The 27893-nt window shown below is 42.8% G+C and overlaps 1 protein-coding gene across 1 annotated transcript; it reads left to right on the top strand.

Annotated features, from left to right (window-relative positions):
- The first annotated feature begins 1496 nt into the window (after positions 1-1496).
- LOC105025593 (SPT6 homolog, histone chaperone and transcription elongation factor) lies at positions 1497-26717 on the top strand. Its single transcript, XM_010896413.5, has 37 exons — positions 1497-1675; positions 2175-2276; positions 2537-2734; positions 2919-2989; positions 3102-3291; positions 3521-3605; positions 3742-3997; positions 6334-6435; positions 6545-6658; positions 7064-7153; positions 7242-7384; positions 7594-7739; positions 7826-7942; positions 8203-8332; positions 8810-8960; positions 11187-11341; positions 11989-12184; positions 12406-12542; positions 12786-12903; positions 13070-13146; positions 13293-13428; positions 13608-13745; positions 14056-14223; positions 14382-14509; positions 15189-15396; positions 16685-16832; positions 17091-17233; positions 17375-17515; positions 18972-19167; positions 19433-19671; positions 19802-19915; positions 20058-20182; positions 20671-20783; positions 20878-20955; positions 22207-22385; positions 22798-23012; positions 24945-26717. Exons 2-37 carry the CDS (start codon positions 2186-2188, stop codon positions 25123-25125), a joined length of 5217 nt encoding a protein of 1738 aa, XP_010894715.3. The 5' UTR covers positions 1497-1675; positions 2175-2185; the 3' UTR covers positions 25126-26717.
- Positions 26718-27893: the final 1176 nt, after the last annotated feature.

Here is a 27893-nt window from a genome sequence, read left to right as displayed (position 1 = left end):
CACCAACCAACTGCAACTACCCTGAAAAACGAATATAGCCCACAGAGTTCATACCCAGCTCATGACAACAGCAAGGTGGAACGAGTAAGTATTGGAGCGAGGACATCCCTGTGGTGATGAGAGCCCACCAGGCAAAGACAGCAAGGGTGGCTTGTAAATCCAATGCCTTGCCATTCACCTTCACACCCCTGAACCAGGCTACACTTAATAATAGACCTTACTGAAGAGATAAGTCTTTAGTAGACTTTTAAAGGCTGAGTCTGTGTCATTGGAAGATCATGCCACAGTAGTAGAGCTATCTGGGAGAAAGATCTGCCTCCTGCTGTTAGTTTAGAAATTCTAGGTTGCCGTGTTTAGCACTTATTGTCTTATCAGGATAACTGGAGAGAAGAGCATAGCAATAGTCTAACCTAATCATGTATTACTGAGATTTTTTAAATCTCGGCTTTACACAATCACTTCATAATCACATGCACATCAAGCTAACTGGCCGCCCCCTGTGTTAAATTGTAGTGATTCACATCATTTCAGTAGTAATTATGCAGTCTCTGAAATGAAAGGTGTATGGCACCACCAAGACTTAAATCAGGAGGCTGATCAGAATTGGCTTTTTCTGCCAGTTAAATTTACACATGCCCAGAATATTAATTGGTGTTAAATGTGCTGGTGGTGGTAGAGGAGAGGCTATCAAGTTGCCAATTGCAACTTTGACAAAGCTGAAGGCTTCTATGGCCTTTTCACCTAGTTTGGTGAAAGTGTTGGTCAACACTCCACATATCAGACATAGGGTAGGTAGCAAGAAGTAAGCCAGGACATTAATCCAGTTGGAACTATTTTAAAAACACTTTTTAGCCTTACTGTAAAGTGTTACATTTGACACAAACCCGAAGAATACCAACTCTACTGTGAAGAACGGAGGTGGCAGCATATTGTTATAAAGATGTTTCTCATCATGAGTGAGTGGGACACTTCTGGATAGAAGGGGAAATTAATGTCGCAATGTATAGAAGAATCTTCAAGGAAATCATGCTGCTCTTAATCTATTTTTACTTCTCAGCAAGATTACTCCAAGCACACAGCCAAGGCTACAGTGGAGTGGCAAAATTAATAAATAAAATGTGTCCTTGAGTGGTCCAGGCCAGGTCCCCAACCTAAATCCAATTGAAAATGTGTGGCATGATAGGAAAATGATCAAATATGGTAGTAGAAATCTACCCCAAGCATTAAGGGGTATGGAGACATAATCCAAATATGATATTTCGGTTTTATATTTTTTATTTACAGTATTAATAAAAATGTGGAGTATGGTTTGTAGATGAATGGGGTGAAATCAAAAGACTGGGGGGCATTGATCAGGAGACATTGTGAAATATTTAGCATGTTGACTTTCCGAAGGCACAGATTTGCAAAATCAACACATGCAAAATCCAGTTTTACTGGATACATACAAAACAAAAAATACACTTAAAAGTAATGCAAGCAAGGGTTGCACTTTACTGACCAAAGGATCAGTGACGTTCGTCGCCTGGCTTCATTCTGAGTTTGGGGATTTTTTTCTGCATTACTGTCGTGGAAATGCTTTCGACTAACTACTTATTAAATATTGGTCGCTGAGAAATGTATCTCTTTTAATTTCCTTTTCCCGCTTGGTAGTGACTACTGCCGCAGAGCAGAGGTATGTACTGTTATGAACTATAGGATTCAGACAGCTGTTTCTGCCTGCAGCTATTATAGCTAGATAGAGAAGCTACTGTATGCTGGGTAGGCTTTGCTTTCCCATGTTACGCAAGATGGCTAGCTAAATCTTGCAGCAGTAGTCAAAAAGGTTGCTAGTTGCAGCTTCAGCCTGAGATTGTTCAAATACTAAGGCTATGTTATTAATATCTGAACAGTTGTAGATAAAATGCAATTCCTAACAAATTGGAAATGTTTTTGCTATTGCAATGTCCTCGCCTACTGTCTCTATGTTCTTTTCATCTTAGCCATTGCAGACGTAGCTCAGTTGCGTTTCATCAGCTAGCTTATAATTTAAACGGTTACGTTGTAATATGGTAGTTCATGTTTTTAAAATATGTATGTCTTATGTCATCGTGGCTCCATGTCCCATAACAGTTTTGCCAAATACATTTCTTAAAAATAATTAACCAAGACCATGTTTATATTCTCCTCAAAAGCTCCTGTAAAAATGGATTTCATCGAGACTGAAGCAGCGGAGTCTGAGGAAGAGTATAGTGAGGCAGAGGCCACCGAGAAGAAGTCTCACAAGCATGCCAATTGTAATATATTAATTGTACTGAATTATTTTATTTCAAAGATGTCCATTGTCAACATTGAGTTGATCGTGTAATTTATTCATATCTAATTTAATTATTGATGCCCTCGTTCCTTGGACTTACTGGTTATATTAATATGGTTCTAATGGCTGAGTTAGATCATCACAACTATACCCTGCATAAGATTAATGGTAGCAATGCAGAGACAGCACATAATGTCCTGTGATAATAACTGATGTCTAACTTACTGATGTGTGACTTAGATGAGGAGGAACATACAGAGGACCAAGATGAGGAGGATGATGAACAGACTACAGAGGACAAAGATGAGTATGGGAACCTTTGTGGTCTGATTGATGATGGTGTGGATGAACGGGAAGGGGAGGAAGAAGAAGAAGAAAATGAGAAACAAGGAGATAGTGACTCTGGGGAGGAAATAGGACATCGTAAAAGGAAAAGAAGTAAGTGGTTATTCTCATCTTGGTTTTGCTGCGCAGTAATTTCTTTGTAGTTACAATTGAGGCTCACTTACGTGTTTAGTTTGCCAATGCAGATTCAGTGGCTTATTGTTTGTGACCTCCAATAGTTTATAAGAGAGTCATGCAAACCAACAGTAACATAGTATTTTGCATTTTCTGTCTGCAGGCTTTGACGACCGCTTGGATGATGATGATATCGATCTTATTGAGGAGAATTTGGGTGTAAAAGTGAAAAGGGTAAATATTTAGATGTCATTATTACCAAAAGGGCTTTCTGTCAGTTGTGTAGCACACAGACACGGTCTAACTTTTCTTAATACCAATACTTCTTCCTAATTCCCATCAACAGCAAAAATTCCGTCGTTTGCGGGCCATGTCAGATGATGAGGACGAGGAGGGAGATGACAAGGTCAGGGATGCCCATGAGAAGGACATGATAGCGGATGAGATCTTCATGGGGACGGGAGCAGATGAGGGCGAAGCTTTGGATGTGCCTTTGCATCCTGGGGAGGATGAGGAAGAGGAGGAGGAAGAGTCTGGTATAAGAACTTTCAGTTTCATCCTCTGTAAACTGTGTTGTGTTAGAAAAAAACATTTGAAAATATTTGAGTCTGTGGTCTGGGATAGTCCAGTTGTTTTAGATGTTACTTTCACTATCTTCTGCAACACTGGTTTGAATCTGGCCGGCAGCTCATCCAGCAGAAACTCACTGCATCATTCCCAATCATCTCTACCTAATAAAAAGTTACTGTTTTTTGTTTTTCTAAGATATTGATGACTTTATTGTGGACGATGATGGACAGCCCTTAAAAAAACCCAAGTGGAGAAAGAAGCTGCCTGGATATACAGATGCGTATGTGATCGTAAAACTGCATTTATATATTTTTTGGCCCAGGTCACAAGTAGTACACTGCAGAGAGAAAAGACTGCCATTTGAGACATGGACTTGTTTACATTATTTGGAATTGATCACCACTTCCTTTCTACAGAGCCCTTCAGGAGGCCCAGGAAATATTCGGAGGGGACTTTGACTTTGCTGATTTTGACGCTGCCTATGATGATGCCGAGGAGGAGGAGGAAGAGGATGCAGATGAAGAGTCATGGGACCGGCCCAAGAAGCAGGCCAAGAAGAGAGTGGGCCGGCGTAGTATCTTTGAGATCTATGAGCCAAGCGAGCTGGAGAGCAGTCACATGACTGACCAAGACAATGAGATTCGCTCTACTGACATGCCAGAGAGGTTCCAGGTATGTTTCCACAAGATATGTCCCAAATTGCACTCAGACCCATAGAGCACTGGTCTAAAATAGTGCACTAGATATGGAATAACCAATGTCAATAAACAGTTGCTGACAGTTTATCTTCCACTGACAGTTTGCTTGTCCCACAGAGGACACAAACCTGGAATACTCTGCTTCAAAAAACGTGATTGCTATCCTTGACAATAATCTAACCATTTTAGCTATACAAAAGGTACTACTGGCTGTTTCAATAGGTGTTCCTCCAGGTTCAGTTATCAGCCCAATCTTATTCTCTGTATACACCAATAATAAGTACCTTGGCATTTGCATTCCAGATGCCATGCTCTGGCAGATTCCTCACACTGATCACTCCTAAAGTCACCACCTTCTACGGCTGTCATTCTCTGCTGCCAAGTAACAGAACAATTGATCACTGCAGCTACACCTTACCCACTTGTATTCATGTCATATGGTGAACAGCTTTGTGCCTTATTTATTTTTTTATGATGATTACCCATACATCTTATTCATCTGTAAGTATCTCATGACCTTTGATTTTTCCTATTCATGTGTAGCTAAGTGTTGTTTTTGACCAAGTAGTCCTTCTAAATCGTTTTCAATCGACTTACCTGGTTGATTAAAGGTGACATTTTGAGTTACAGTGGAGAGAACAAGTATTTGATACACTGCCGATTTTGCCACTTACAAAGCATGTAGAAGTCTGTCATTTTTATCATAGGTACTGTTCAACTGTGAGTGACGGAATCTGAAACTAAATTCCAGAAAATCACATTGTATGATTTTTAAGTAATTAATTTGCATTTTATTGCATTACATAAGTATTTGATACATCCGAAAAGCAGAACTTAATATTTGGTACAAAAACCTTTTGTCACGACTTCGAGTGAAAAAAGGAGAAGAAGGAGAAACGAAGCGGTACGTCTGTTGTGTATTCTTTAATATTAGCGACAAATGGCGAAGAGTAACAATGCTCTTCTTAACAGAGAGACAATAACACACAAAGACAGGGGAAGCAGAGGGAACATATATACTGGGGGAATGATGAGGATGAGAACCAGGTGCGCTAAACAAGACACAGGTGAAATGCATAAATGAGATGGGCGTTGGTGTCAGAAGGCCGGTGACGTCGAACGCTGGAGCCTGTCTGCTGCAGGGGGAGGTGAGGCAGCAGAGGGCACAGTTGTCACACATTTGTTTGCAATTACAGAGATCATACGTTTTCTGTAGTTCTTGACCAGGTTTGCACACACTGCAGCAGGGATTTTGGTCCACTCCTCCATACAGACCTTCTCCAGATCCTTCAGGTTTCGGGGCTGTCGCTGGGCAATACAGACTTTCAGCTCCCTCCAAAAATGTTCTATTGGGTTCAGGTCTGGAGACTGGCTAGGCCACTCCAGGACCTTGAGATGCTTCTTATGGACCCACTCCTTAGTTGCCCTGGCTGTGTGTTTTAGCTGGATCATCCAGATGGTCATCGGCAAACTTCAGACGGGCCTGGACATGCACTGGCTTGAGCAGGGGGACCTTGCATGCGCTGCAGGATTTTAATCCATGACGGCGTAGTGTGTTACTAATGGTTTTCTTTGTGACTGGTCCCAGTTCTCTTCAGGTCTTTGACCAGGTCCTGCCATGTAGTTCTGGGCTGATCCCTCACCTTCCTCATGATCATTGATGCCCCACGAGGTGAGATCTTGCATGGAGCCCCAGACCGAGGGAGATTGACCGTCATCTTGAACTTCTTCCATTTTCTAATAATTGCGCCAACAGTTGCCTTCTCACCAAGCTGCTTGCCTATTGTCCTATAGCCCATCCCAGCCTTGTGCAGGTCTACAATTTTATCCCTGATGTCCTTACACAGCTCTCTGGTCTTGGCCATTGTGGAGAGGTTGGAGACTGTTTGATTGAGTGTGTGGACAGGTGTCTTTTATATAGGTAACGAGTTCAAACAGGTGCAGTTAATACAGGTAATGATTGGAGAACAGGAGGGTTTCTTAAAGAAAAACTAACAGGTCTGTGAGAGCCGGAATTCTTACTGGTTGGTAGGTGATCAAATACTTATGTCATGCAATAAAATGCAAATTAATTATTTAAAAATCATACAATGTGATTTTCTGGATTTTTAGATTCCATATCTCACAGTTGAAGTGTACCTATGATCAAAATTATAGACCTCTACATGCTTTGAAAGTAGGAAAACCTGCAAGTGTTCTCCCCACTGTAGCTCTGGAGTGAACTCACGAATGTTCCTAATTCTGTTACCCATTGAGACATCGCATGTGCAACACATATTGACATTACTGTTATGGGCTTCTTGTTTTTAGTTGCGCCCTACTTGTGTGAAGCCTGCAGATGATGAGGAGCTGGAGCAGGAGGCTGAGTGGATCTATAGGAATGCCTTCTCTACTCTCACCATCTCTACGCAGGTACTAGATTGTGGGTCGTTTAACAAGGTGGCATCAGATATTTAGTTCAATTGATGTTATAGTCTACTTTTTTTCGTGTTTTTATTTATTATCTTCTTCTGTTTTTCAGGAGAATTCAGACTACTTGGACAGAGGTCCAACCACTACTTTCAGCAGAAAAGGACCCAGCACTATCCAGAAGATAAAAGAGGCTTTGAATTTCATGAGAAACCAACACTTCGAGGTATAACACAGTCCATCTAATCCTCTAAGTAAAGTAATATGAAAATGGAGTTCTTCCATAGTGTATTGTACAGTTAGTTAAGGGAATTTCAACCCCTTTCCTTATTTAAAGGGTGTTTGAAACAACAAACCAATGATTGAGGTAAACCATTTAGGTTTTAACACAAGCATATTATTCAAAATGTATCTTAAAAATAAATCAAAATGATGTTTTCTTGAAGCCTGCATATGAACAGTTGACATAATGACAATTCACACTGTTGTTCTGTTACTTAACTTTGCATTTGCACTCTTTTTAAGTAAATGTGTTTTTATTATATTTTCCTTCCTATGGGGAAAAATCTCTGTCTTCATCTCCATTACTGTGGAACTGCCCTTAATACCTTTCTTGTTTCACCATCTCTAGGTTCCATTCATAGCATTCTACAGGAAAGAATATGTGGAGCCTGAACTCAACATCAGTGACCTGTGGAAGGTTTGGCAGTGGGATGAGAAGGTAATTTACTTTTTCGCTGTATTTGTTTTGTTTTATACTGTTGTTTATTATCTTTTAAATTACGTATGGACCTTTACTTCCTGCTCAGTGGACCCAGCTGAAAACCCGCAAACAGAACCTGAGACGCCTGTTCCAGAAGATGCAGAAATATCAGTTTGAACAGATATCAGCGGACCCAGATAAGCCTCTGGCCGATGGCATACGACCACTGGACACTTCGGATTTAGAGAGGTACGGCGTGGCATCCCGAACATGATAGGAAATACGGTCTGGATAAGAAAGACGCAGACTAGCCTGAACGGCCAATAGGGCTGGAGCCTTTTTGTTGTTTCTGTAGCATGAGCCAGCTTGACGTACAAGTACACCCACCGGACAGGATGCTAGCGATGTTACAAGGCCTTCACCTGAATGCTTATTTCACTATGTGTTTGTCTGACAAGGCTGAAGGATGTCCAGTCTAGTGATGAACTGGGTGACATCTACAGCCACTTCCTGTTGTATTATGGCCGGGATATCCCAAAGATGCAGAATGCAGCCAGGTCTAGTAAGAAGAAGCAGAAGAAGAACAGTGAAGTGGATGAAGATGGTGCGACTTAGATTATGTTGTAAGATTCTGGAAGCACTGTGGACCTATGACTTCAGCAGAGTCATTTTCATATCTTCTGTTTGCAGGTAACGAACAGGAAGTAGAGGAGGAAGAGGAGGACGATGAAGAGCAGCCAAAGGGGCCAGACCTGAAGCTTGCTTCTCGCAGGGATATGTACAGCATATGCCAGGGTGCCGGACTTGGTGGGTGCTTTAACATGTTTGTCCAATAGGTGTCCCCATCAGCACCTAGTAGCCCGATCCGCGTGGTCCAGTATACTTCTTCAGGTCTGTAGAGTTAACTTGTGACAACACAAACACTTGCGTAAGAATGCGCAACTGGAATATTGTGCATAGGGAACTTAAACAGTTTGACAATCGACGTACGCATTCTGCATCTTAAGTCCACTATATATCCAGCTGATCTTTTTGGCCACCGTTTCAAGTACACTTTCTCTTCTCAGATGGCCTGGCCAAGAAGTTTGGTCTGACTCCAGAGCAGTTTGGAGAAAACCTGCGTGACAGTTATCAACGGCATGAGACAGAGCAGTTTCCTGCTGAGCCCATGGAGCTGGCTAAAGACTACATCTGCAGGTCAAGACCCTGGTTCTTATGTTACATTATTCAGCCGATGCTCTTGTCCATAGCGACTTACAGGAGCAGTTAGGGTTGGAGCAGTAAGTGTTATGGTCAAGGGCACAACGACAGATTTCTCAGTGTCTGCTTTGAGATTACACAAATGACGATCCAACATATGTGAGTGTATCCAAGCAGAATACATGCATATGAAGATTGTCTAACCAATGTTAGCTGAAACAGAAAATGGTGTGTGGAGGTGAATTTTCAAACACGGACATGGCTGAGTCTCAAACGGCACACTTTTCTATGTACAGTATAGGGTTCAACCGTGTAGTGCGATATATACAGAATAGGGTGCCATTTGTGACCACTGTACGTAAAGGCTAATATCCTAAGGGTACAGTATACCTTTCCATAACGTAACAATGTGTGGAACCTGTAGGTATACTTCGCAGCACAGCTACTAACCGCCTGTTCTGTCCTCCTGTGCAGCCAGTTTAACACAGCGGAGGCAGTACTGGATGGGACTCGCTACATGGTGGCCATGCAGATCGCACGGGAGCCTCTAGTCAGACATGTGCTCCGACAGACGTTTCAGGAGAGGGCCAAGATCAATATCAAACCCACTAAAAAGGGAAAGAGGGTATATATCAACTACCTGTGATAAGGTTGAGAAGTCACAACTTTCTGAATATACAAAGCTTTTGTGGAAATCCTCATTGAAATATTCATTGAATATGTAGGGTATATGCAGTTCATTCGCATTCACGTGAGAAGTGGAAAACCTGGGAATTTGGGGATTTATTTTAGGGATCCTGTTTTCTATAATTACCATAACTTATTTTGTAGTTTGTTGGTCTTTTGTGGGTTATAGTCTATAACATTTCTATAAAATATACAGTATCTCACAAAACTGAGTACACCCCTTACATTTTTGCAAATATTTGATTATATCTTCTCATGTGACAACACTGAAGAAATGACACTTTGCTACAATGTAAAGTAGTGAGTGTACAGCTTGTATAACAGTGTACATTTGCTGTCCCCTCAAAATAACTCAACACACAGCCATTTATGTCTAAATCACTGGCACCAAAAGTGAGTACACCCCTAAGTGAAAATGTCCAAATTGGTCCCAATTAGCAATTTTCCCTCCCCGGTGTCATGTGACTTGTTAGTGTTACAAGTTCTCAGATGGCCTAGGCTATAAGAAGACCCTGAAACTGAACTGTAGTACGGTGGCCAAGACCATACAGCGGTTTAACAGGACAGGTTCCACTAGGAACAGACCTGGCCATGGTCAACCAAAGAAGTTGAGTGCACATGCTCAGCGTCATATCCAGAGGTTGTCTTTGGGAAATAGACATGTGAGTGCTGCCAGCATTGCTGCAGAGGTTGAAGGGGTGGGGCGTCAGCCTCTTCTAAAGATGATGCACAAGAAAGCCTGCAAACAGTTTGCTGAAGACAAGCAGACTAAGGACATGGATTACTGGAACCATGTTATGTGGTGTCAAGCATGTGTGGCACCAACCAGGTGAGGAGTACAAAGACAAGTGTGTCTTGCATACAGTCAAGCATGGTGGTGGGAGTGTCATGGTCTGGGGCTGCATTAGTGCTGCCGGCACTGGGGAGGTACAGTTCATTGAGGGAACCATGAATGCCAACATGTACTGTGACATACTGAAGCAGAGCATGATCCCCTCCCTTCGGAGACTGGGCCACAGGGCAATATTCCAACATGATAACGACCCCAAACACACCTCCAAGACGACCACTGCCTTGCTAAAGAAGCTGAGGGTAAAGGTGATGGACTGGCCAAGCATGTCTCCAGACCTAAACCCTATTGAGCATCTGTGGGGCATCCTCAAACGGAAGGTGGAGGAGCGCAAGGTCTCTAACATTCACCAGCTCTGTGATGTAATCATGGAGCAGTGGAAGAGGACTACAGTAGGAACCTGTGAAGCTCTGGTGAACTCCATGCCCAAGAGGGTTAAGGCAGTGCTGGAAAATAATGGTGGCCACACAAAATATTGACATTTTGGGCCCAATTTTGACATTTTTACTTAGGGTTGTACTCACTTTTGTTGCCAGCGGTTTAGACATTAATGTCTGTGTGTTGTGTTATTTTGAGGGGACAGCAAATGTATACTGTTATACAAGCTGTACGCTCACTCCTTTATATTGTAGCAAAGTGTAATTTATTCAGTGTTGTCACATGAAAAGATATAATCAAATATTTACAAAAATGTGAGGGGTGTACTCACTTTTGTGAGATACTGTAGGTAAAATTGATTTATATAGCCCTTTTTACAACAGCAGTTGTCACAAAGTGCTTTACAGAGACACCCGGCCTTAAACCCCAAGGAGCAAACAACAGTAGTGTTGGATTTCAGTGGCTAAGAAAAACTCCATAAGAAGGCCAAATTTTAGGAAGAAACCTAGAGAGAGGACCCAGGCTCAGAGGGGTGACCAGTCCTCTTCTGGCTGTGCCGGGTGAACATTAAGAGTCCAATTAGAATAATAAATACATTTCTCTGGGCTAAATCCAGAGTCTATTTGATTCTAGACTAGGTCAAAAGTATGACCAGGTGGACAAGGACAGGGACAGCAACGGGCCCCCCAAACCAGGTACTCCGCAGGTGTGGACCAGGACCTCATCTCCTCCTAAAATGTAAAACTGGAGGAGACTGAGAAAAGTTAGAAACGGCATTCCTCATATCCCCCAGCACCATAATATAGCAGTGTACCACTTTGGAACTTTTTTGGTATCTAAAAAATGATGTCATTTTTGTTGATTCTCCTATTACTGTCAATCTCTAGTTTGGAGCACTCATTCCCATACATGTCTGTCGTTTAATTTCTCCTACAGGAAGTAGATGAGGCCCATTATGGCTACTCTTTTAAGTACCTGAAAAACAAGCCTGTTAAGGAGCTTAATGGGGACCAGTTCCTGAAGATGGTCCAGGCAGAGGAAGAAGGCCTGCTTACCATCACCATCTGTATTGATCTGATTGGAGTGAAGGGGTGAGGGCTCCCTGTATTTCCAAAATTTACTTTGACCAGGGACCACACGGCTCAGAGGTATCTCCCTTGACAGACGCTACCTCCAAGAATCACAGGCAACCGGGCCATGCTGAAATACTCCAGGCAATCAGGACGCAGTTGTAGCAGACACTGCAGCGACTGGGGGTATTGTAGCTATATGCAGGTTATACAGCTGATGCTGTGCCATTGGAAGATGATGCTTTAAAAGGGGGAGGGGGCATAATTCAAACGGTCGTTGTCTGCTGCTTACCCTGGATCCATCCTCCACTGGAGCGCAGCTGGGCAGTGTGGATTGTACCCTAGAATGGTCCCATTGGGCCCGTATGCTGTAGTGGTGTCAGCCAAGTCACGAAATCTAATGAATGAACATAATCCAAAGAAAACCAAGTCTCAGTAACACAATCAGTGTAGGTGTTGAAGGTGGGTTCAGTTGTTAAGAATGTTCACTTGTCCACCTCCTACTTTGCTATCGTTGGAAAGGAATGGTTGCTGTTTTCTACACAGCCCTTAAGATTGTGTAATAACATATGTATCGCATGTACAACATTGAGTATATGTTGGGCTATGTTAACATGCTAACTGTCCATGTCAGTCAAGTATCTGTTCTATCGTTGTTTGTTGAGCAGGTATGGAGGCGACCAGGCTTATTTTGAGGAGATAAAGCAGTTTTACTACAGAGACGAGTTCAGCCACCAAGTTCAGGAGTGGAACAGACAGAGAACCTTGGCTATCGAACGCTCCCTCAAGCAGTTCCTCTACCCACAGATGGCCAAAGAGCTGAAGAACAAACTTATTGCAGAAGCAAAGGAGAACATCATTAAGGTACACACAAAAACTCCTCAATGTGAAATCCCTACGAGCTATTATGACAACATTCCCTTGAGCAAGATTATTCCTTTTTATAGTTTTTTTCTCTCGTTGTCGCTGTGCTACTGATGACTTACTCTGTTGTTCTGGTATTGACTTTCCAAAGCAGGCGGCTCAGAGCGTTGATATGTGTTGAGCCTGCCACAGTGTTGTGATAGTGGTTGCCCGCCCCTCAGGCCTGCAGCAGAAAGCTGTACAACTGGCTGAAGGTGGCGCCCTATCGGCCCGACCAGCAGGTGGAGGAGGAGGAGCTCATGTCTGAGGCCCAAGGCAAAGGGATCCGTGTGCTGGGAGTAGCCTTCTCATCCAGCAGGTACAGCCCTCTAACGCCACTGTGGGTCCATCAAATGACACCCTGTTCCTTGTGCAGTATATCACTGTGGATGATGTAGCGCAACGTTTTAAGGAACGGAGTGCCATTCGGGACACTGGCACGATCGCTGACCTTTAACTTGATTGTCTAAAGCACTTTTTTCATTAGCTTGTTTGTGTATTTTTATTGTGTATTTATTGATGACTTCATCATTCTTAAGTGCTAATATATGTCTGCCCTCAGAGACACCCCAGTGTTCTGTGCCCTGGTGAACAGTGATGGAGAAGTGGGGGACTTCCTCAGGTTGCCTTACTTCCTGAAGAGGAGGAACGCATGGAGGGAGGACGAAAGGGAGAAAAAGGTCTTTATCAAATCAGTACCGTCTCATAATGGCACTCTGTTGGTGAGAAGTAGAACCAAACCATGTAGGGAATAGGATATCATGTGGGATGTAAATCAAGAGTTTTGAAGAAGTTCAGGTCGCCATACTATACCATCCATATAGTAATATCTGTCCATACCATTAGATCCACGATATTGAAACCCTGAAGAAGTTCCTGAGCAGCAAGAAGCCTCACATCATCGCTGTAGCTGGAGAGAACAGGTGGTCTATTCTTTACCCTGTGGTGTTTTTTAAAGTGCTGTTTGAAGACGTTTACTCACAAGTCCAAGATTGCATTGCTAGTCCACCAACAGAACATGTTACCAACTTGGACACAATGAAAATATGCCCCTGCCCTCTCTTTAAAGGGACGCCCAGATGGTTATTGAGGACATCAAACGCACTGCCACTGAGCTGGAGCAGGAGTCCTCCTTCCCCACCATTGGGGTGGAGCTGGTTGACAACGAATTAGCCCTGCTCTACATGAACAGCAAGAAGTCAGAGGTCAAGTCCTTCCCTTTTTATAGCCACGTTTCACAACGTCTACATTTCCGTAGGTGTCTTAGGTATTCTAATCGACATCACCCAAAGGCCTGTCTGGGTGCTCTACGATGTGGTTTACCTGTTCTGGAGTAAGTGACGAGGCTTTAACTGAACTGTTTTTCTTTGGCTCCAATCCACAGGCTGATTTCAGGGACTATCCTCCTCTTCTGAGACAGGCTGTGTCTGTGGCCAGAAAGATCCAGGACCCCCTGGTAGAGTACGCTCAGGTGTGCAGCAGCGACGAAGACATCCTCTGCCTCAACTTGCATCCTTTGCAGGTATTAAGGACATCATCCAGGCTGAGTCCTGAACAGTGTTCTAATCCGAAGCAGCTCACTGTGTATATAGTTAACACCCTGGCTCCCAATGTTTTGCTAGAAATGAGAAAGCATTCTTAGTCATACTTACCCAGTGATATAAGGGTAAACCTATCTTTTGTTTGAATCAGTTAATGGCGGCTCTGAAAACCCCAGTGTTTCCCAGGCAGACTGTTTCAAATGCAGTCGGAGGTCTAGTCGACTGATCATCGATCCAGTCTGAATAAAGACGTGTGTGACTCAGAGTGTTCTCTGTCTGCCTCCCACACAGGAGCATGTGGTGAAGGAGGACCTGCTGAACGCTCTGTACTGTGAGTTCATTAACCGTGTGAATGAGGTGGGTGTGGACGTGAACCGGGCCATGGCCCACCCCTACACCCAGAGTCTGCTGCAGTACGTGTGCGGCCTGGGGCCCAGGAAGGGATCCCACCTGCTCAGGGTAAGGCGGAGGTCAGGAGGACTCTAGACTTCCAACATGTTGACACTGTGTAATAACTGGGAAGGTTTTATTACAGCATGACAGAATTATGAAGTACCACACAGTATTATGCTGACATGAACAGATACCTGTACATAGGCATCCACATCTGTTTCCAGGTCCTGAAGCAGAACAATACTCGTCTGGAGAACCGCACTCAGCTGGTCACCATGTGTCATATGGGCCCTAAGGTTTTCATCAACTGTGCTGGTTTCATCAAGATTGACACAGCGTCTCTGGGAGATAGGTCAGTCTCAGAACATTGGCCATTGGCTTCTCTGGGAGATAGGTCAGTCTCAGGACATTGGCCATTGGCGTCTCTGGGAGATAGGTCAGTCTCAGAACATTGGCCATTGGCTTCTCTGGGAGACAGGTCAGTCTCAGAACATTGGCCATTGGCTTCTCTGGGAGATAGGTCAGTCTCAGGACATTGGCCATTGGCTTCTCTGGGAGATAGGTCAGTCTCAGGACATTGGCCATTGGCTTCTCTGGGAGATAGGTCAGTCTCAGGACATTGGCCACTGGCTTTTCTGGGAGATAGGTCAGTCTCAGGACATTGGCCATTGGCTTTTCTGGGAGATAGGTCAGTCTCAGGACATTGGCCATTGGCTTCTCTGGGAGATAGGTCAGTCTCAGAACATTGGCCATTGGCTTCTCTGGGAGATAGGTCAGTCTCAGGACATTGGCCATTGTCATTCAAGACCAAAAAACATTTTCATTCAGGTGCATAGTAGTAACACTGAATAACTGGATGCACCTTTAGTGACATCGTCACATAGCCAATTCATAACATAACAGAATCATTGATATTCAAGTCATTTAACAGAAATGTTTTGTCCTAGCTCCCTGAAGGAAACAAAACAAGTTAAATATGCCATGCTCTGCCAACTGAGGTACACAAGACGTGTTTCCTTCCCTTCCTGCAGTACTGACTCCTATATTGAGGTTCTGGATGGGTCACGGGTGCACCCTGAGACCTATGAGTGGGCACGCAAGATGGCCGTAGATGCCCTCGAGTACGATGAGTCAGCAGAGGATGCCAACCCAGCCGGAGCGCTGGAGGAGATCCTGGAAAACCCGGAGCGGCTCAAAGACCTGGACCTGGATGCCTTCGCTGAGGAGTTGGAGAGACAGGTCAGTGTGGGGGACGTAGGCTGTAACCCAAATGGTACGCTTTTCCTTATATGGGGGATTCAATGAGGTTGTGCACACTGCAACTGACCATTTAAAAGAAATGGTTTTGTCTCCAAATGTGGCACATTTATTTACATTATGATATCTTCGAAATCACACCTGCACTGGAGTCTTTTGGAGTATTGAGTTTAACATGAATATGTTTGGTCGACACTGCAGCGGGAGGAACTTGAATCTCTGAAATCACTCAATTTATGTTTAATTCTAAAACGGTTAGTGTAGGCATGAGTTAAGGTTATGGTTTAGGGTTGAGACAAACACTAATCTACTAACATCTACTAATGCTTTTATTTCACCTACTCTTTCAATGCTCTCTGGTACACCGTTCATTTCTACTGGATTCTGTGTTTCTCTTGCATCATAGCGTTTCATATGCAGTTGCAGAGCATTCTGTGTGTTGCATGTGTTGGATTTATCCAACTTTTCAATGAAGTTGTATTCAGAATCGTCTCTGAAAAATTGGTAGCAATGAGCGAAATGTGAACTTCTGTTGCACGCATACCCAGATGATGTATGCTGTGGGTTTGATGGAGGAGTTACAGCATTCAGCCTATTTAATAAACTGCCCTTTCCATTGAGTCAACCAGTCACATTCACTGCTGCCATCAGGGCATGTCTGCCTCCAGATATGTTTAAGTGAATACTCCAGTGTACAACATTATGTGGGATTCTCTCAGACATCCTTGGGACTCCGTTTGACCCAGAGACCCTGTTGATTTTGCTGGGAGTTTCAGAGGCTCCACAACAAATAATTTCAAAGTCTTATTTCTAAAACGAAGATATACATTGTTGTTTTGATGAGGTTTCCTCAACTTGATTGTCTCAGCAAACTGGCAAACACTCTAGATTCAGAGAAAATTTAATAAATTGTTCTTTTTCATTATAAGGACTGTATCTCCCTGCATGATTCCTGCTAAAAAGCTTAACAAAGCAACTTTCAATATATTCTTGGAAGGAGGACTTCTGTCCTCATTTTGGACAAGGATTCTTTCCTAATTTCTCCCCGCCTCTCAACCCGACTTAGGACCAGAGTGTATGACCCAATGACCCGAGGTGTCAAGTTGATAGAGCACTGGAAATGGATAGTTCTCTTCTGTGGAATGAGTGCACTGTATAAGGAATAGGGTAACATTTGGAATACATCCAGAGCCTTTAACTGGGTGTACATTAAGAAGCTTGGCTACTCATGACCTGATGACATTGACTCTAATCATGGCTGTGTCCACAGGGCTATGGTAATAAGGGCATCACCCTGTATGACATCCGTGCTGAGCTAAGTTGCAGGTACAAAGACCTGAGGTCCACCTACAGAGGGCCCAACACGGAGGAGATCTTCAACCTGCTCACCAAGGAGACACCAGAGACCTTCTACATTGGTAAGTACTGTACCTGTTCCTTTTGTATCAGGCATTGGTTTCCCAAAAGCGGCTTAAGCTAGCTTTACCATGTGTTTGGGAAACCAGCCTAGGGCCTTATTGATGTATTATCTCCTTTGGAGTGATGTGTTAATATGCCAAGTTCCATTGTTTTTATCAGGATGTCACAACTACAAAATGTACATTGTAGAAAACACAGTCACCTATTTGTATTCCAATACCAGTGTTTTACTGGTCTGTTTTTTTTTCTGACTCTAGGTAAACTTATCACCAGTGTGGTGACGGGAATTGCTCACCGGCGTCCCCAAGGGGAGAGTTATGACCAAGCCATTAGGAATGATGAGACAGGACTGTGGCAGTGTCCTTTCTGCCAGCAGGACAACTTTCCTGAGCTCAGTGAGGTAATCTGATGTGTTCCATATTCTGTCACAGTCTGCTATATACTCACACTGTTACAGTAAAGATCCAATCTGACTACTGGTTTTAAGTTCCTAGATTTTTTTCTGTGTTATATTGTACATAGCCTCTATTCTCTTTGGCAGGTGTGGAATCATTTTGACAGTGGCTCCTGTCCTGGCCAAGCTATTGGGGTACGCTGTCGCATGGACAATGGAGTAACCGGCTTTATCCCCACCAGGTTTCTCAGTGATAAAGTGGTCAAGCACCCTGAGGAAAGGGTTAAGGTAACTAGGTTTTCCCCCACAAATATACAGTTAGGTCTGGAAATAATTGGACACTGACACAGGTTTTTTCATTTTGACTGTTTACCAGAATTTATTCAAGTTACAGTTAAATAATGAATATGGTAAAGTGCAGATCCTCACCTTTGATTTGAGGGTATTCACTTCCAAATTGGAGGAAGGGTTTTGGAATTACAGCTCTTTAATATGTAGCCCCCTCTTTTTCAAGGGACCAAAAGTAATTGGACAATTGACTCAAAAGCTGTTTCTTGGACAGGTGTGGGCTATTCCTTTGTTATTTCTTCATCTATTAAGCAGCTAAAAGGTCTGGAGTTGATTCCAGGTGTGGCATTCACATTTGGAAACTGTTGCTTTTAACCCACGACATGCGGTCCAAGGAGCTCTCAATCCAAGTGAAACAGTCCATCCCATTGGCTGCAAATAAATAAATCCATCAGAGAGATAGCAGGAACATTAGGGGTGGCCAAATCAACTGTTTGGTACATTCTGAGAAAAAAAGAACGCACTGGTGAGTTCTGCAACACAAAAAGGCCTGGATGTCCATGGAAGACAACAGTGGTGGATGATCATCGGATCCTTTCCATGGTAAAGAAAATCCCCTTCACAACATCCAGCCAAGTGAAGAACACTCCAGGATGTAGGCATATCATTATCCAAGTCTACCATGAAGAGAAGACCACACAAGAGCAAATACAGAGGGTTCACCACAAGGTGCAAACCATTTATAAGCCTCAAGAATAGAAAGGCAGATTAGACTTTGTCAAAAATCATCTAAAAAAGCCAGCCCAGTTCTGGAACAGCATTCTTTGGACAGATGAAACTAAGATCAAACTGTACCAGAATGATGGGAAGAAAAAGTATGTAGAAGTCTTGGAGCAGCTCATGATCCAATGCATACCACATCATCTGTTACACACGGTGGAGGCAAGTGTGTTGGCATGGGCATGCATGGCTTCCAACAGTACTGGGTCACTAGTGTTTATTGATGATGTGACAGAAGACAGAAGCTGCCAGATGAAAACATACAGCGAAAGCAACAAAACATGCTCTGAAAGCAACCCCGGAGTTTTTTAAGGCAAAGAAGTGGAATATTCTGCAATGGCCAAGCCAATCACCTGATCTCAACCTGAACAGGCATGCATTTCACTTGCTGAAGACAACACTTAAGGCAGAAAGACACACGAACAAACAACAACTGATGACAGCTGCAGTAAAGGCCTGGCAAAGCATAACAAAGGAGGAAACCCAGCGTTTGGTGATGTCCATGCATTTCAGACTTCAAGCAGTCATTCCACAATCCATTGTGGTGGCATACAGAGCCAAAATTATGAAAATTGTGTCAGTGTCCAAATATTTCCTGACCTAACAGTATCTTGTTTCAGTTGAATTAACTGTCTAAACCCACAGTCACAGTATATAACACTAGAACCTACTGTAGGTGGGCATGACCGTGCACTGCAGGATCATGAAGATTGACATTGAGAAGCTCAGTGTGGATCTGACGTGTCGGACATCAGACCTGTCTGACAAGAACAACGAGTGGAAGCTTCCCAAAGATACCTACTACGACTTTGATGCTGAGGCAGAGGATGTGAAGCAGGAGGAGGAGGCCAAGAAGAAACAGCAGAGAACAAGTGTGTATCTTCCTCAGAGCTTACAGACAACATACAGTACCGGTACACATATTCATCTTCAGTTACAGTTAGATTGTTTTCATTTTTGGGCCGGTTTCCTGGACATAGGTTTTAGCCAATCCTGGAGATTGAGAAGCATCTTGAGAAGCATCCTCAATTGAGAATCTTAATTGAAAGTGTATTTTGTACCAGGACTACAGTAAATCTGTGACTGGGAAACCAGCCCCATATTGAATGACAAAATACATAATTCCCCTCCCCATAGCCTACATCAAGAGGGTGATAGCCCACCCGTCGTTCCATAACATCAACTTCAAGCAGGCAGAGAAGATGATGGAGTCCATGGACCAGGGGGATGTGATCATTAGGCCCAGCAGTAAAGGAGAGAACCACCTGACGGTTACCTGGAAGGTCGCTGATGGCATCTACCAGCATATCGACGTACGAGAGGAGGGCAAGGAGAATGCCTTCAGCCTGGGTCACACGTTGTGGATCAACGCTGAGGTCAGCTCCTATTGCGGACTTCCTCATTATGATGTGGTCTAATAATAGGCCTGTATGAATATAATAACGTTTGTCCCAATGTTTGGAATGTAGCCGCTGCGTTTTAGAAGGTTTGTGACCTTTTTCACAGGAATTTGAAGATCTGGATGAAATCACAGCCAGATATGTACAACCAATGGCTGCATTTGCCCGCGATCTGCTTGGTCACAAGTATTTCCAAGAATGCAGCGGTGGAGACCGAAAGGTTGGAACAAGGAGACAGTACTTTGGGTTAATTCACTGTACAATTGGTGAACTGTGTTTATGTGTGCAAGGGTGAAAGGGGGAGAAAAACTTTTCATTTAGCCTCCATTGATCATCAGCTGTCGTCCCGTGTTCATTTATAGAAAATGGAAGAGGTTTTGGTGAAAAGCAAGAAGGAGAAGCCTACATTCATCCCCTACTATGTGTCTGCCTGTAGAGACCTGCCAGGGAAGTTCCTGCTCGGTTACCAGCCCCGTGGAAAACCAAGGTTACCCCAGGACTGCCAAGCACGCAACCCGCTGCCTTTGTCATGCTAATCAACACCCTTTCATACCATGTCCATTTGCATGGATATAGAAAACCTGGAGATGCACTTGGCCCAATTTCCTTCAATGTGCAATTAACATCCTCATGACAAAAGCTCTTGTGTTGGAATTCCCTCAAACCCAAACACAGAGTGTGTGTCATGGTAGTAGGGGTAGCATACAGTAGGTGGTTGTTTGTCTCTGTCGCTGTTGCCTGCCAAGTGTAAAGCGTGATGATTAGAACTTGTTTTGAAACATGGAAGGACATAAACATTAACCCCTTACCTTGCATGTGATTACTCGGGAGGTTTGTCAGTCGCCCGTAGTTAACTTCTCCATTCGGTTAACCTTCATAAACTTGATAAACTTCAGTGATGTGTAAATGCAATGACGCATTGTAATTGTTATAATTGCATACCTGGAATGCTGTAACTTTTTCCTGGCCATTCAGGATTGAGTTTGTGACAGTCACACCCGAGGGCTTCAGATACAGAGCCCAGATTTTTCCCACCGTCAATGGACTCTTCCGCTGGTTCAAAGACCACTACCAGGAGCCAGTGCCAGGTCAGAGCCAATGCTGAGCCTCACAATGCAGTCCAGGACCATCATGATCTAATTCTGTTCTCTAATTTTATCTGATTGTGTATTTCTCCCACAGGGATTACTCCCAGCAGCAGCAGTAGAACACGAACCCCAGCTTCTATCAATGCCACACCTGCCAACATTAACATTGCAGGTCGGTTTCTATGTGTACCCCCGCCCCAGAATCTCTATGGCTCAGATGGACAACCCTGTTTCCGAAAAAGTTGGGATATTGTGTAAAATGGAAATAAAAAAACAGATGTGCAAATCATTTTAACCCTATATTCAATAGAGAATTACAAAGACAGCATGTCAAATGTTGAAAAATCTTGCTTGAAAAATGTATGGCCACTTTGAATTTGATGTCAACAACACGTTTAAAAAAAGCTGGGACGGGGCAACAAAAGACTGGAAATGTTTTGTAATACAAAAGAAGAACCTGGTGGAACCTCTCACAATTGTTTATTGGCAACAGGTCAGTAACATGATTGGGTATAAAAAGAGCATCCAAGAGAGGATGTCTTTCAGAAGGTGGGGAGGGGTTCACCACTCTGTGAAAGATTGCGCGGGGCCAACAATGCAACAAGTGTAAAACTGTCCTGTGGTCTGACAAATCAAAATGTTTAATTGTTCATTTAAAGACATGGGATCATGGACACCATGTCCTCCAAACTAAAGAGAAAAGGGACCACCTGTCTTGTTATCAGTGCACAGTTCAAAAGCCAGCATCTGTGATGGTATGGCATGGTGACAGCTGTAAAGGCATCACTAATGCTGAACAATGTATATTGGTTTTGGAGAAACATATGCTGCCATACAGACAACATATTTTTCAGAGAAGGCCTCGCTTATTTCAGCAATACAATGCAGTCATGATCTGTCACCCAATGAAAACATTTGGCACATTATGAAATGAAAAATATGTCAAAGGAGACCCTGAACTCTGTTGAGCAGCGGAAATCCTTTATCAAGCAAGAATGGGAATACATTTCACTTTCAAAACTACAGCAATTGGTCTCCTCAGTTTCCAAACGCTTACAGAGTATTGTTAAAATAAGAGGAGATGCAACACAGTGATAAACATGCCCCTGTCCCAATTTTTTTGAAACGTGTTGCTGGCATCAAATTCAAAATGTGCATACGTTTTTCCACAAATAATGACATTTTTCTGGTTTAACATTTGATTTGTTGTCTTTGTACTATTTTCAATTAAATATAGGGATTCAATTATTTGCACATCATTGCATTCTGTTCTCATGTTGCATTTTTTACACAGCGCCCCAACGTTTCTGGAAATGTTGTGTTACCTCAATTCATGCATTGTAAGGTTGTAAAGACTTTCCCATTCCTCTTTTGCTAATATGTAGTGTGTATTTGTTACACATGCCCTGTGTCACCCACTCAGACCTGACTCGTGCGGTCAGCGCCCTCCCTCAGAACGTGACCTCTCAGATGTTCAGTGCCATTGCCGCGGTAACGGGGCAGGGCCAGAACCCCAACAGCACGCCTGCAGGCTGGGCATCCAGCCAGTATGGCTACACCGGTGGTAGCAGTGGAGGGGGGGGCAGCAGCAGTGCCTATCATGTACGTTTGGAATGCCACCCTGTTACTATGGACACTGCTGTGCAAGAGTCATAGGCCAACTGAGGCTTTTTTTTATTTTTTAAAATACTATATAACATTTGAATAATTATAAGGGCCTGGATGCAGCACTTAACCGTGATGTACCACCTACCCCCCAGATGCCTTATTGTTCAATATTATATGGTGTTTTTAAATGCAAATAAACCCTTACAAGTTTTAGACTGTTTTGCTACTTGAATTTGTATACATTTATTTGTGTGTTCACTTCAGTGTTAAGTGTAGTATTATTTATATTTTAAAAGAAGACTTTTGCACAGAGATGTATGTATCAGAATGTTCATATCTATGAGTGTATTTGTTTCTTCATGTTTCTGTTAGCTTGAGCCCTTCAGCTTTGCTTTCTCTGTCCCAGGTATTTACCACCCCAGTTCAGCAGCCCATTGCTACGCCTCTTATGACACCTAGCTACTCGTACGCCACCCCCAGCCAGCAACAGGCTCTCACCACGCCCCAGTACCCCAGCAGAGCCTCCCTGTCCTCCCAGGGAACCCACGGACACCGCCCTTCCTCCTCTACACCGTCATCAACATCATCATCCTCCCACCACCACAGGACACCAACACCAAAGTAGGTCCCCTCTCAGCTTTCAGACAGAAGTATCTGGCAGAGACAAAACTGTTGGTCATGTCTATAGTCCTGGTTCCCTGAAGGAGGGGATGGGGTACGACACAGCACTGGGTTACACCCTCTCACTAAGTGCAGACCTGAACTCCATTTCAAGGCCAATGATGGCTCTAGCCAAGTATAACCGTATTCCTACAGACAAACTTTCTCCTAGGGTAATATAGAAATGCAGGCTACCTACTTAAACTCTCCTCTCCCAGACAACAGTACACTATGAGTGGTGGGAAGAGATAGGGAGACAACGAAATAGAGGACCTGAAATGCACAGCCTTGAAGTGGAATCTCAGAAATGCTTTATGCTCAGGGTGAGTTGGCACATGGTTCAGTGGTTGTAAATCTAAATGGGACATAGTAGTTGGCAGACTGAGAAAATGTTGAATTTGCAGACACAGAGATTCCCATTGAGGGCCTGTAAGTCTTCAATGGGACACAAAGTCCCACCCCTTTTGGGGAACCATGAAGAACATGCTGTACCCTGGGCCTCTGGGCACGACCACCAGTTTCTGACAGAGCCCTCTTCCCACGCTCAGAGTTTGGTGCTTTGATGCCTCTCTCCGGTGTCACTTGCCCGATAGATGAGAGGGGCTGTAGCTGTTGAGCAGGAATAGACTAGCCCAAGGAAGGACAGCAGAACAACATCCAGCATGCTCTGGTTGATTGAATGCTCCTCGAAGCACAGCTTCACATTTCTTCCTCTCCTCATGCCAAGTATCTGAACCAGAGTGCATTTAGGGAAAAAGCTGTGTTTGGGGAATCAGTGTGTGTACTGTAGGCTTGCATCGCACCTTTTTCTGAGCTCCATTGCCGCATCTTGGGACATGGATAAGAAAAAAGTCAACAGTGACACAATTGTCTTCCAGAATTTGTTCATAGGGGCTATTGACATTTAGAACACTGCTTATAGCTCTTTTAGGTAGACCTAATCTGTCACAGTGGTTTTTGGGGAAAGCGCTGCACGATGCACCTCTTGTGGCTGGTCTGCCGAGAAACAGTGCTTGGGTGGCTGCCCTGGAAGTATCTTGTCCAGTTATGGTATTCAAAGTTCCCTGACACAGCCCTGTGATGGAGATGAGACCATTCCCTTCCTGCATCACCTGTTGACAATGACCTGGACAAAGCAGAATGACAAGGCATTGACAATCATGCCAGTTTCCAATTTTTTCATGGAGCACAATCTGTCCTTTGAGAGTTAATAGGCTGTTTGTGTCAGACGTCACACGAATTAAGAAGGACAAGTAGTAACTTGTTCTGGCTGAAGGTCTTAATCATTTGTGTTGCTAACCTGGCAATAAGCACCAGTCTCCAGCATGAAAGCCTGGTAGTATAAGTGCACCGTCCCTAAGTAGACAGAATAACTGACACAAAAGCATTTAGTAAAAATGTTCAAAGATAAAGGCTGTTCTTTATAAACAGTGTGAGACCAGTGCGATGAAGAGGTGCAAGGGCAGATTGTCATTAAATCACATGGAAGACGGCGCTTCTTTTCTGCATTTGTTTCTATTGTTATAGCGGGGAACCCAACACTGGTGTGCCTAACGAAACCAAATACCCAGTTGCCTCTGCCAGAAAGCTTACGTTTGCCTTGTTTTTATCCTGATGTTTGTATTGAGGAGAGCAGTCCACAAAAGCAGACAAAGGATATCAAAGATATGGAAAGATTCTCCAAAGAGGAATGCTATTCTAAAATTTCATAGAAAATTATGAAATTGCAAGAAGGTCCAAAGTCTTGAAATTCAGGGCCTGTAATTTTTGTTTGGTACTTTGATCAACTCTGCAAGTATCCATTAATTAAAGTGTGTAACAGACTGTGCCTCTGTTAGCATGAATGTATTATTCCTGCTAGAAAAGTGTTCTCTTCATAATCCCAATGCTCAGGGCGACTTCTAACACCGCTGTGGACTGGGGCAAGATGGCCGAGCAGTGGCTCCAGGAGAAAGAGGCAGAGCGTAAGAAGACGAGGGCAAGAATGACCCCGCGACCTTCTCCTAGCCCAATGATCGAGAGCACGCCAATCACTGGAGACGCCACGCCGCTGCTGGATGAGATGGATCGCTAGATCCACTGGATATATCCATTCTCCAGATCTCACTCATCCTTATTTTTCTACACTCCTTATATTATACTAAATGCACTTCATGGAAAATGAAAGGTTAAAGTTAATACACCCAAAACCACACATTCCAATGACATTGTTGAACAATAGTGATAATAATTTAGCAAGCAACAAATGTGAAATGTGTTCCCAAAAATCAGACTAGAGTTAATGATGAATTCACAATGGCACAATTCACAGTTAATGATAAATTCACAACACAGTTCTCTCCAGACAGACTGCCTCGCTACGTTCATTTATACCTCAGTGGCTAGGTAGCAAAAAAATTTATCTACACAATAATACCAAAGTCAATATCAGCATGTGATGTAGTTATAGAATTGTCAACACTGTCAATTTAGGAGTTGAAAATGTACCATGTTCAAGTTTAAGACCGCATTTCTAGCTCCAATCTGTGAATCCAGCGGGTCTGCAAACGGGAATGTTGGAAGAGGGGAGACAAATATACATCAGGGCAGTTAAAGGAATTAGGTACGTTAATGTGGTGGCACACTTTGCACTTTGAAGATATTTAAATGAAATATGGATGTGTTCTTGACAAGTATGCCCATAACATTTACTGACTGACAGATTTGCAGATCAAAAGTGCAAGTAATTGTTTTAAAAGCGTTATGAAACTTCACTACGCCATTCCCTGATTTATTAGATGGACCACTTGGAAGCTGGTGAAAACATTTATTTTACCCACTGACATAAGTTATGATTTTAATGAATAGGGGTTTCATGGTTTCTGTTACTGGGGTTGGATTACACCTTTTAACAAGTGTAGTTGGTAACATTTAAAGTACATTTAACATTTATGGCTGAATTCAACACAAAGTTTTAAAAGGGAAATTAATAAGATTGCAGTTGTTTGTTTCAAATTCACCTGAAGGAAATAGTTTGAAACATTGACCATCACTTCTTTACTCTTCCTCACTTGCCGTTTTTGGCTGAATGTACTGGAAACTATGAAAACTGCATGCGTTCTTTAAACCAGAGTTATTATTGACTTCAAAAGCATGTGATCCAACTAAAAAAACATAAGAAAACCATTTATTACGGAATAGGTACTAAAAGCCAATTTCTAGTGCCACTGTTGATCGATAGACCTGTAGCATTTTATCCTTATCCCATGGTTCTTATTTCAGACCATGTTAATGAATATCTTCTATGTTTTTGGATTCAAAGCCAGTGGCTCAATGTATTGCTTTGACGGATGGCTGAGAATAGACTTCACCGTACAGTAGCAAGTGGCTTGTGTCTATTACACAATGAAGGACATTCACAGTATTACCTAGAGGGGTTGAACAAAAAGCACTTATTATTTTCTATTTATTTACTACTTTAAATGTTTTAGGTATTTCTAAATGCCAACTGAACTGTTGTCTGTGCTTACTATGCTACATCAGCATGTTGACATTATAGCACCTGTCCCATGAAATACATTGAAATGTTGTCTTCTACTAACATATTTACCGGTAACAAAATATGCATTTATTTCAAACCTGTCAAATTAACTTCCTTTTGTTGAATAAAACTAAAGATCACTGTCAGTAATTTTCTGTATTCATCATGTTCGCATATAATCTACGAAGAAAATGAGGGCATAACAAAGAAATATCTGCCCACCATGCAGTACTAATTAAAGCTGTATGTTAGCGCTGTTCAGTGCCTTTCCTTGGAAGAAAGAAAATAATGAAAAGAAAATGAACAACTACCTAAAAGACTATTGCTTCAATTGCCAATCAAGAACAAATATCCAACTCAGAACAAATCTTTCTCTGAAATTCAGAGAATACAACTTAAGGCATCAATCCTTTTTAAATGCCATTGAAAACACTGACAATGCATATCATCTTAATGTGTGGTATGAGGCACGAAATGGTTTAGATTTGTCTCAGAGCCAACTTGTCTACAATGCTTTAACACTGTTCCTTTAAGGCAAAGCCAGCCTGACTCCTTGGGCCTAGTTAAGAGTCTGGAACACGATCAGAAGAATGAAAATCCTCTTTGATAAGCATCTTTGCATACCAGGCACTTATTACTGAAGCGTTCATCTGTTTTACTATTACTAAAACTAAGGTTTATAATGTGTAATATATCCTGCCAATTAATGGTACATTTGCTAAATGAAATCTACTTAAAAATATTTTTACGTACCATATAATACTCATTATCTGCTGGCATAAGACCCAGATTATTCTAGACATCTGTGTCTCTGTACAGTAAGCTACAGTACAGTGTGTCAATCTAATTTTGTGAAACTCCTCGGAGTAGCATGTGAGAATCAGCTGAGGAGGGATTTGAGCCTAACTGTTACAGGGTGTTACAACCCTAATTTAAAGGTAGAGAGATTAGAGTTCACACTGAGCACGTTATACTTTGTTAAGAATGTGACCTCTTTCTTCACAATGCCCTAAATCTCATTGGAGGGGACTATAGGACCAAAGTCCCCTGCTGAACAAAGAAAATAGTAAATAAACCTGGAAGAGTGCTTAGCTTTCTTGGCTTGGAGCCTGCCTGTATACACAATATGGCGAGCATTGTTCGCAGAAAAGCTAAAGTAAGCAGTTTACTAGTGAGCAGATGAAATTGAGAACTCCCTGAACTTGGAATTCATTAATTTCCTCTATATTAAATATTCCCTGCTGTTTCATGGAAATACAGCACAGAATACAGCCACACACATGATAATGAATGTGTTTTTAATGAAGTAATAATATTTAGAA

This window comes from Esox lucius, chromosome 1 (assembly GCF_011004845.1).
Source record: "Esox lucius isolate fEsoLuc1 chromosome 1, fEsoLuc1.pri, whole genome shotgun sequence".
Classification (NCBI taxonomy): domain Eukaryota; kingdom Metazoa; phylum Chordata; class Actinopteri; order Esociformes; family Esocidae; genus Esox; species Esox lucius.
Note: the sequence above shows the minus strand (reverse complement) of the source record. Positions and strands in the feature narration are given on the sequence as shown.